This window comes from Euprymna scolopes, chromosome 33, assembly GCF_053919585.1.
Source record: "Euprymna scolopes isolate OS-2025 chromosome 33, ASM5391958v1, whole genome shotgun sequence".
Lineage (NCBI taxonomy): Eukaryota > Metazoa > Mollusca > Cephalopoda > Sepiida > Sepiolidae > Euprymna > Euprymna scolopes.
In genome coordinates, this window is record NC_136514.1 from 29,589,626 (window position 1) to 29,601,614 (window position 11,989).

Here is an 11,989-nt window from a genome sequence, read left to right on the forward strand (position 1 = left end):
AGTATTTGGCTAAACTTATGATTGGGAGAAGATTTTCATTTTTAAAAACCTGTTTATGCATTAAGGTCCGATTATTTGAATAAATGCAAAAGTTGTGTTTTTTTTTTTTTTTTGCACTAATGGTGAAGACCTTGCTTCAAACACTATTTCAAGTTAATCAGTTTATACAATGGAAGCATCTTGTTTCATATATTGCTTATGCATTATGTGATCTCAGTAAAGTTAATTTGCATATTGCTGTGCAAAAAATATTTTATTAGTGAACTTTTTTTTTTTTCAACAATTGTTTGGATATCAATATAACAAGTAGTTCTGTTTAGGAATATAGTTTTATTTCATGAATTAATGAAATTAATAAAATAAATTAGAAAAAAAAAAAAAAAAAAAAAAAAAATGGCAATGCTTCTTTGAGCTATGATGGTTAGACAATTACTTATACACTGATAAATCCCGGAACCTATGCAGCATTTTTAACAATCTTTTAATAAAGTTTCCAAAATTCAAAGATGCACCTAAAAGTTAAGTTTTGAGATAGCTTTGTTACAGTGTAACATATGTCAGGCCTAGTTGCGGTCATCAAGTAGATGAGGCTCCCTACCATTTCCCTGTATATTCGATTATCTATGGATTTTATTTCGGTCCCTATATTTTTATGTCCATTTTGACAGGAGTTGAACGCGGCTTGCAATCTTGCATTCCGAACTTGAGCAGAATTTTTTTTTTTTTTTCAATGTATCGTGATTGGTTCATAGTTATAATTTCATACCGAGGAACCATGACAGTCGGCCAAGATCAACCATTTTAAATTTTTTTTATTTAATTCATTTTTAACATCTTTTAAAGTATTGTCACAGTTTGAGGAGAGTACTATATAGTCAACCCAAAAAACCAAAATCAATTTATTATTACCTACATTTTTGGTATACATGTACGCGTCTACGGCACATTGCTTGAATTCCTGTTCTATTAAATAATTATGGAGTGTTAAATTCCAATTGTGTGCACTTTGTTTTAGTCCATATAACAATTTATTTAATTTCCACACCCAATTTTTATTTTTCATTTTAAATCCCTCGGGAGGGTAAATGTAGATTTCACAGTCAATCGGAGCATTTAAATAAGCATTTTTTTTTACATCCATTTGATGTATTTTTAAATTGTATTGAGCGGCAAGTCGTAATAAAATTCTAATTGTCGTTAAATTTGTCGGTGGGGAAAATGTTGCAAAATATTCCACTCCAGAAATTTGTAAAAAATCTTTTGCAACAAATCTTGCTTTAAAAGTTTCACTGCCAGAAGCAGTGATTTTTTGGGAAAAAAAAACCAGCATGAAGATATTTTTATCTGTTGGTTTTGCCACCATTTCATATGCGTTATTTTCAGATAAAGCTTTCAATTCGGATATCATAGCTTGTTCCCATTCTTGGTGATTTTCTGAATTAATTGCCTCATAACTTTCCGGTGCGCTGTTCAACGAGTAACAGTAATCCACGGCGTAATCTTGTATCTTTTCAATTTGTAAGAAGTCTGGCCTTTTTCGCTCCCTTACTGGGTATCGATGTGTCTGGTTAATATTTTCGTCAGAAGTTCTACTGTAATTGTCGTTATTAATATTTTCATTGTGATCGATTAAGATACTAGGCAATATTTCACGTTTTTCATCCACTGGATCGCCATTTTGTAAAATTTAATGTATCATTGAATTTTACACATCTAACCCTTTTTATGGCATTTTGGGTTGGAAAATAGATTAAATATGCCGGACTGTTTTTATCGTAACCTACGAAAGTATCTTTTTCACTTTTAGTATTTAGTTTACTGGTGTTTTCTATAAATGCAAAACAATCAGAACCAAACAGATGCATTCTGTTCATTTTAGGTTTTACACCGCAAAACGCTTCATACTGCGTTTTTCCTAGCCTCTTATTGAACGATCTATTTCTGATATATGCTGCTGCCATTAAAGCGTACATCCATAAACTATGCGCTAATTTTGATTCGATAAGTAGGTATCTTGTCATCTCAAAAAAGGTTTGCCATACCCTTTCAGCAGTGCCATTTTGGAAGGGGGAATACAGCGCAGGTTTCTTGTGTTTAATACGGTGGTTAATTAATAGAAGCAAAGTCTTTACTAGTAAAGACAGTCCCATTGTCTGAGCAAATACATTTTACTGAACCGTACAGGGCAATATCAGCTAAATATTTCTTAGTGGCGAGGATAGTGTCGGATTTGTTTTTTAAAAAATAAACTATAATTAAACTGGAAAAAAATCAATAAAGTTCAAAATGTACCTTAAATTATTTCTCCCCATCAGGCTGATCGGACCTGCTAAATCACAATGCACAAGTGAGAATTTTCGTAGCTTTTTTGTCTGCTGTTCGGCTTACATATTTTGTCAGTTTCCCCTGTGCACACACATCACAATTTGGGAGATCGTCTGAAGGTATTATTTTCATGCCTTCGACTACATTCGGTAATTTTTTAATATCAGCTGTATTGCAGTGTCCTAGAATTTTATGCCAGGTTTCCAAGTCGTGACAGGCACTTTTTGAGGGAACCATACTTTTTAAATAATATAGTCGGCCATTTTCTTTAATGTCAAATACAGTTCCATTGGGGTATATAATTTTGACTTATTTTGGCCAAATTTTATATTCGCGCTTGTTTAATTGCAGCTTGCACGGAAAATGTCTTGCTTAAATGTAGGTATGAACAGAGCATTTTTTAGAATACAGTTCCAGATTTCACCTTTATTATTTTTTAGGGATATTTTAGCATCGCCTCTTTTCAAGACTCATATGACTACCGTCGGCAAGTTCGACAATGACTGTATTAAAGTTTGAATCAAAATTAATAAAATCAGATTCCTTGGTTATAACGCGTGCTGTAGCACCACAGTCTACAAGGAGATTTTTACCATTTATGGTATTGTCAAAGTTACATGTGAATAGAAATGTATGTTCTTCCTCAAAGTTCAACGTTTTTTATGGAGTCCATTTTAGAGCGTTTATATCGACATTGGAAACTTGTGGTTGGGTCGTCTACAATTATAGCAGATAATTTTATTCTTTGGAGAACACGTTGTGGTGAGGTGCGTAATTTGGTGGTGTCTGATTTCGAGAAGCATTTTTGAACTTCATAATATTGCTGGAGTTATTGTCCATGAGCATACGATTAGTCTCTTTGTAACTGCGCAATGCCACTTTAAATTTGCTGAAATTTATGGGTTTGTCTTTCTGAGTTATAACAGTTGAAAATGGTTTAAAATCGGCTGAAGTCCCTTGAGGGTCATTGATATCAACAAGCTATCGCTTATTTCACCTGAGAGTTTTAAGGCATTGGCGGTTTCTGCCCTTATAACGTAGTTGGTAATAGTTTCATCCTCGTTACGTTTCAGAGACGTTAGTTCTGTATATAGTGATAATTTTCGGTTTCCCTTTTGATAAATAATGTTCTCTTAATATGTTCAATGCTTTCTGTCCATCATCCAATGTGTCTCTTATAATCAGAGAGACTTCTATCGTCTAAACATTGAATCAGTTCTGCAAAAACAGTTGCGTTCTTTTTGAAAAATTCGGGGTCGTTTGGATTCTCTGTTGGAGATTGTATCACTAGTTTTTGAAGCCTTAGATATCCCAGAAGTTTTAACTGCTACAATTAGAAGTTAGATTCCAATCCGTCAAAGAAAAGACGATGGCTGGACACATAACCTGTTAAGTTTCGAGACATTATGTTGAACAAAGATGGCGGCGTAGTTCAGATCAGTAACCAAGATGGCGACTAATAATCAAATGCGGTCCGTGACGTAGTTAACGAACTGATTGAATCAAAAATTCAATTTTTATAATAATTTTGAAAGGTTTTCTCATTGGTTGTTTAGCACAGCCAGTAGTTATAAAAATGATTGGCAAATCCATTCGTCACATACCCCCCATTAGGAGTGAAAAACATTTTACAAAAGTCATATTGACTTAAAAAAATAAAAAATTAAAAAAAATAAAAATGTAATAGATGATGCTACCACACACAATGTTAAACATGGTCAGTACTTTGATGCGTTACCATTTTGGAAGGTCTTCAGTTTGGGAAGTGGGAGTAGTAGTAGTGGCTGTAAAGTCAGGTCACATTATCTAATAACTGCTGGGAAAGGGATAAACACATCTTTCCTACCTCCAAGTTAAATAGGAGGATTAACTTGATCCTTTGAGGGAAATTCTTAAAAACCAATATCCCTGTTCACCAACATGAATTCGATTTTTTTTTTTTTCCTCGTCAATGGATTTTAACGATACTAGATCAGGTGCAGTTAGAGATTGTGCAACCTTTGTTTCACTATGCCTCCAGCAGAATTTTTCCCTTTAGCACCAAAGCCAACAAAGTTTAGGCCATTGTTGAGATAGCTTATTTCCGTTGACTGCGGTAGGTTGCTGGTCTCGTGTAGTTCTAAGATGTCCATTCTGAGACTTACCTTCTCCCTTTAAGAGGGTTAGTCTCTTATTAATCACCGAGGCACCCCCATGAGGGAATGCCAAAGAGGTTTCCAAGGTATTTTTGCAGGCCAGAGTACTCTTCCTCTAGTGTGCTGGATTTTCAAATCCCACTTTACAACTCTTTTATCACATTATCTCATCTTGGACAAAAAAAAAAAAAAAAAAAAAAAAAAGAAAAAAAAAAAAAAAAAAAATCAAGGTTAAACATCCTGAATAGCTATGTTTTGTCCACCTGTAAGGAAAAAAAAGTCTTGACACATTTCTTTTGAAATATTTCATTCAATGAGCAGGAAACAATGTCCTTTTGTAACTAAATCACGACACAAAAATACATTTTTATTGATATTTTATATTCAATTTTGAGGAACGGCCACAAGGATGTACTCAGTATTGATGGAACTGGGTGTAAATAAAATAACATTTATCCATAAATTCTAAATTTATAGAATAAGCCCCCCCCCCTCCCCACAGTGTTTCTCTTAGACTATAAGGACCTTTATGCACCAAACCTTGGACTTAACATTTACTTTCATTGAATGAAAGATTTCAGATCCCACAACAATGTACTCCCTTTCATTTATCCAGGTAAGAGTTTAAAAATATATTGTTATTTGAAGTTTATTTAGAATAAACCATAGGAGCTTATGAAACAGACAAACTACAAATTTATTAGATGCAGACTTGAATGTCTAATAACTTACACTTCAATTTCTTGTTCTGTTAGTGGAGGAGAAATCCTTAACTGATATAATTTTTATTTTTGTTCCTTTTTTCCACATTAAAAAACGACCCTGTGTCTAACTGTCCCATGGGGAAGCAAGGGTCTTTACACTGGAGGTTTAAAAAAAAAAAAAAAAAAACTTTGAAAACACCTATAATATAAATCTCACGTGTGTTTAAATGTATGCATGTCTAAAACTTTCGAGAGAGGCAATGGATTTTCACAAGATCGGTATCTTATATCGAAAAATTGGCTGAAAGCATTAATTCCTTCACCCTCAACTGGGCACTTTTTCACAGAGAGGTGTGTGTGTGTGTGTGTGGGGGGGGGTCACTTCTCCCCCCCCCCCGACATTTTCGGAAGTCATCCCCTCTTTTCGAGTGACTAGCCTTAATTTAAACCTTTGTCACTTCCAGTTTGGCGATGGACGCAACAGCAAAGTAGTAATTTTTTTTCCAACGTTCTTTTCCTCCTTCGCGGTAATGTGATAAAGGAAAATGGAATTACACACAATATATATTATAGAAACATAGATAAAGAAAATAAACACACCTGATTTTCTGACACCGGCAATTTATTTTCAATAGAAACAAGCTGATCGTAATATCTGTAAGTAAAGAAAAAAAATAGAGATAAGATATTTAATAAATGTAGTATACAAAGTCCAAGTTTTAGTCAAGTTTATAGGTAAGCAATGAAGAGGGGAGGGGGCAGCAAAGAGAGCCAAGCAATTAAGCATTTTATGATGTGTAAATGTATAGATATACTTCATTTCAAGCCAATTTGAGAAATAAGTAAAAGCACATGTACAAACTTGTACGAGGTTTGAGAGTCAAAAGAGATGGGAAGGAGAGAAAACACCCTACCCTTTATTTTTATTTTTTTTTTTTTATAGGGTTTTTCAAACTTATTGGTTTTCAAGTCTTCATTGCACTGGTATACTGAGGAACACTTTTCTGGGCTCAAGACTTGTGAAGGTGGAAGACAATCCAGGTGAATGGTAGCACCTTCCTTAATGACTTAAGTGTAAAATTATTAATTAAAACCTATGTATACAAAACTTAACCTCACTGTGCAGAAATCAAAAATGTAAGAATTTTCATACAGAATCATTGGATTTAGTCTTTGCAATTCAATCTATCAGTCTAATTTTACCCCTATAAAGCCACAAACAGTAAATTACTAGGCCCAATCCATCCTTTGTTAAGGTGGGGGGGGGTACTAAAAAGCAAATGTAAAATAATTTTGTTTCAATCAGAGAAAGAAGCCTTAATTTAAACAGAGCTTTTGGCAATCACTTTGAGGGAGTTAATACTGTTATATAGTTGGTAAGTAGAAGAGAAATCTTACTTTTCCATTTATCAGTTTATCTAATTATTCGTGTATCTGTTTATCTATCGATCTATTGGACAGCCAAAGTAAAGAGATGTGAACTAATGTTTCGATAAGTTTATCAAAACAAGTCAGACTCAGGGGAACTGGTCAAGTTGCACTAGAAGGGAACAGCAGATCGGAAGTTGAGGTGCAGTTTGTCATGTGTTCTAGTTTGCTGGACATATCGTGGGAGTTGGAATTTGGACGCTAAACAGAGTGGATGGGTTAACAGATCGCCCCCCACCACCACCACCACCACCACCACTGAAAGGGAGCTAACGCGTCTCAAAATGGAGACTAAGAAAAATACATGAGGCCAGATATTCCCTTTCAATTCTAACACCGCTATACAACAATACAACGCAAACCCAAAACTAATTTATACAGACCATCTACAGAAACAGTGACCATTGCTAACAATACAGAAACATTCCTCTTATTTCTAGTAACAGCAGTACTATCCTAACACAAGTAAACCACTTTTCCTTGGATTGAGAAATGTCATCTAAACTATGAACAAGTTACTTTTACTTCATGGTGAAAGAACATGATGGGGGAGTGTACATTGCACATAAATGTTCTGTGGAATTTAAATGTACAATCTTGCATAAAGCTGCCAGATATCTAACAAGAGCACCTGTAAAGAACGGTGTAAAATTAAAAAGAAATATTTTTTTCCAAAGCAGAACTGTCAAAATTGCAACACATGCTTCTGTTTTGCATATGACGCAATTTGCATTGTAATATACATTTTAATTCATGCAGATTATCTATTTATTATTATAGAGAATTCTCTGTATTATATTGAAACTAATATATAGTAGTTAGATCAAAACTAAATAAATATACGACTTGGGTGCCATCAGCTAGAATCAAAACCAAAACATAACTTCACCCTCATACAAACATTCACCTTTCATCCATTTTTTTAAAAGATGGAATCACCCGAGCGTTGAAGACAAGATGCAATCAAAGTCCAGAGCTTTATAATTATAAAAAATATTTATAATCATAAAATATGGGTTTGTATTACTGTACACAGATTCGAAAAACTTGTCAAAAAGCAAATATATAACAAATAAATGTTATCAAAGCCAAGATAAGTTACTTTTCTACCAAACTGGATATATTTTTTGTGTTTTTATTCAATATAACATGTTTATTCAGCTCGAAAAACATGCAGTGTTTACCGATGTATTGGAAAATTCAAAATAGCGCCCGACACTCTTTAACATGGTAAGTTTGGGAAAACTAGATAAAATACTATTTAAAAAACACTGAATATATGTCAACTTATGTCACGGTAACAGTATTTTGTCTAGTTTATTATTTATAACATCTTTTCCTGAACTTACCGTGTTAAAGAGAGTGTCGGGCGCCATTTTGAATTTTCCACTACATCGGTAAACACTGTATGCTTTTCGAGCTGAATAAACATGTTACATTGAATAAAAACACGAAAAATATATCCAGTTAGGTAGAAAAGTAATTTATCTTGCCTTTGATAACATTTATTTGTTATATATTTGCTTTTTGACAACTTTTTCGAATATGTGTACAGTAATACAAACCCTAAAATATTTATCATAAAAAATATTTATAAATCATAAATAATATTTAATATTTATAATCATAAAGAACTAACACTGAACTGGAGAGCTACTTTTTTTTTTCAAAATGCTAAAATGTTAAAACTAGAGAATGGTTGATTCAGTGGAGGCAAGAGAAACACCGAAATGAATAACTTTCAATTACAATTGATAGATAATATTTAATATGGATTGCTTTAAACCTAACTCAATCCTCAAACTAATAGATATTTTAGCATGCATGTCATTAAGTATACAGTATAATATCAGCTTTAGGATAGGGATAGTTAAAGAAATTAGATACTTAGACTAGACAGATCAGTCAATATGAAAAAAAAAGCAATTACAATATAAACTTCTGTGATTAGAAGTGAACAAGCAAAGACGTGTATCCCTATATTGTTTGTTGAAGGATACATTTGTGGGAGTGGGGATAACTGGCCTGGTTGGGTCAGTTAGCACATCAGTGGGAAAGGGAGAGGGTCCCCTTTTGTCACAACAAGAAGGGACTTGTTCAGACAGAAACTAGAAGTGTTCAACTGAAGAGTTTCATCATAAACCAAGCAAACATTAAAATGGATTTTGGGACATTAAAGATAACATAAATCCTCAAAGGCTATAACAATTTATAGGAAAATATGGTTCACATCAGGTATTTATCCAGCATTAGCTTAAATAAAATTATACAATTTTATAAAAAAAAAAAAAAAGTTCAAGAGACGGATTGAGATTTATAATGTATAGTTTTTAACCGGTGTTTCCCAGATTTGGTTCTTATCCGAAATTTAACCTTAAAAAAAAATTAAAATAAAAAGATAACTACAGAAAAATGTTCATGATAAACAAATTTGTCACAAAAAAAAAAAAAAAAAAAAAAAAAAAAAAAGGTCATATTCCAAAAATCACAAAGAACTACTTGATCAAATTAAGAAAATGAAATTTTAAATGATTTAGAGTTATTAATGTGAAATCATTAGCATTACCAGGCTGATCTTACAAATTTGAATTATAGACTTATCTGGCCTGGTTTTGTTTTTAAAGATGGCATTTTTTATAGAGAAGAGGATTTTTGCTTAATATTAAACCTTACATAATTATATTTCATTAGAAATAAATTTATAACAGTAAATTATAAAGATAGACAAAAGTGAAATTTTCACAGGGTTCTTTCTGCTAATTAGATTAGCTACATTTTTAATAGGACTTTTTTTTTTTTTTTTTAATTCTTTATTGTTTTATTTGATTTCAATCAAAATTCAATCCAAGAAAAAAAAATTAAATGTGTAATTAATAGAATCATACATGAGCAAGAAACAAGATCTGGTCTGCTGATATGTATATACATTTATTTAATGTGTGCAACGAGTATGTATGCATGTATTATATATATTGGGGTGGAGAGGGCTCCCGTAAGCCGTGGTGAAGGCAACCTTTCTAGGAGAAGCAAATCTGATTTAAAAAACTATAAAGCGGAAGATCATTACCCGCATTAAGCTGGTCTGCAGTTTAATTTGTTGCTGGCTATCTTGCTCTTGCTTGTTGCTGGATCTCAACACTTTGAACCGAGAGAGAGACTTAGCTGTCGTACAAAGCTAAGACTCTGTAACATATTTGTATAGATACTCCCTCAGGCATTTGGGCTCATCGATTTTAAATGTCTGAGGAAGTGGCACTCGTCTGACAAGACGTAATCAATCATCATTATATATATATATATATATATATATATATATATATATAAGAGGAAGTAGTAAAGCGTTACATTTAGAATATTAAGAAATAATTTCAAATATAATATGTAGTTAATAGATAAATATAGAATGAAAAAAGGCTGAGTAGTAATAGGAATATTTTGCTTTATTTTTACTTCACAATAAGAACCATGATGAAACCCGGCTAATATTGGGTTATGGAGAGGGTAACTACTATATTTGTAACAAGTTTTGTATTAAACTCGTGTCAACCTGAGATGGCACATTTGTCGAGGTTGGAGACAAACTTTGGTTTTGTTCAATCATTTCAACACATGTAAAACAACGAAATACCAAGGTCTTCTGTATGACATGAAAAGAAACTGGAATCTTAGGAAGATCACCATAATTCCACTAATTATAGGAGCAACCCGTCATGAAAAACAATTTAAACTACCTGGCAAATATACCCGGTGAACCAAGAGAGATTCAAACAATTGCACTTGAAGGGGCAGTTAGAATCTCAGTTGGAATGTACAACAGTAGGTGAATGCCTGGTATCTGGTAGGATGCCCCATCCTCAGCTTGAACAAAAAATATTTTATACATTTGGTTATTTTTCTGCTTATAAAGAGCTGAGAGATACACACCTTTTTTGTATTAATTTTGAAACTAAATTTAACTTTTTTTCAGATGTTTTACAGCAATATTGAGAGATCTGCATTCACACAGGCCATCCATAATAAACAAAGAAAACATCTTTTATTTATAACTTAAATAGCGATACTTAAAAAAGTGGATAGAAAGAGTTTCATTTATTTTTCCTTTATATATGTATATTCCAATCTTAACTTGTCCATTAAATTCACAATTGGTGGATATCAATTACATAAATTATACAATGAAAACGTGGGATAAGAATTCAACATGTCAAGCTGTAAAATTTATTGATGTTTATATGTTAAGTATATAACAGGGATACGCGTGAAAATCCAGGATTCCTTCCTTGTTTAGGAGGCACACATGCAATGTAATACTCAAAACAGTTTCCAACTTTAATTAAAGAGAAAAATTACATTTTGACAGTTTCAAAATAATTCAAATGATAGGAGACAGCTCCAAGCCATTAAGGGTTTTTTTTTCTTTGATAATTAGAAATTCTAGTTATTTTGAAGTGTTTAAACCGTAGATTATAACCTAATTTCTACCTAGCTTTAAAAAAATAAAAAAAAATAAAAATAAAAAAATAAATAAATAAAAAAAATTAAAAAAATCAATCGTGCTTCATTTAGTACTCCATTTTCACATGTTACAGGTGTCCCACAGTTAACCATCTATTTTGAAATTATCAAAACAGATGGTAAATTTTGGGACACCATATATAATTCAAGACAAAAAAGATGTACTTGGTTCACACTCATAAGAGTTTTATTTTGTGGTAATTTTCAACACAAGACCACTAAATAATTCCTTAGAGATAAATTCCTCAGGTATATAAAGTTGGAAAGTTTGTTTTTTTTATAAGGAATGAAAGGATTTGACGATAAAAAGGATATGGAGAGGTGTAAACTGAAAAGAAAGAACTTGCTCATAACACCCCCCCCCCAACAAAAAAAAATATGATTAAATTCAAAACATGTGAGAAAACTGATCATGTCACCATATAGATAATATATAGCTTCAGTAATTTTAAAAAATAAATTTGAAAAGTGATTAAAATATTTTAATTGAACTACTAAACTAGTATGTTACAAAGGGAATAGATTTTAAGATTATCTCATATTAAAGACAAGCCTCGAGGCAGTAACGGTCTTTTCTATGAAAGCAAAGATTAAGTTTGCAATGAATGTATATGCGTGTACACATGTTTACCTAATAAAAAAAATTTAAACCATGATGAATCCTAGTGTAATGTGTGGACATTTGGGGAATAAAGATTACTAATCAACTTATAAAACTTGTTATATATAAAAAGTTACTCGTGACCTCCTTTATCGAGTCTATTTGAATGCAAGACGGGCTTTTGTAGATCTTGTCAATGTGATGGTTCTTTCATGTTCGCATTCCTGCACAAGTGTAATATTAACACGTCAAACATTCTGGGATGCAGGCATACAAAGATT

The 11,989-nt window shown here is 32.4% G+C and overlaps 1 protein-coding gene across 7 annotated transcripts in view; it reads right to left on the reverse strand.

Annotated features, from left to right (window-relative positions):
- Positions 1 to 11,989, reverse strand: part of LOC145258185 (programmed cell death 6-interacting protein-like) — a 277,740-nt gene that overhangs the window by 39,303 nt on the left and 226,448 nt on the right. For all 7 annotated transcript variants that reach the window (XM_080116071.1, XM_080116067.1, XM_080116072.1 and 4 more), the window contains exon 2: positions 5,765 to 5,819. In XM_080116071.1, coding sequence (XP_079972197.1) covers positions 5,765 to 5,819 — 55 coding nt within the window. The remainder of the gene's footprint in view (positions 1 to 5,764; positions 5,820 to 11,989) is intronic.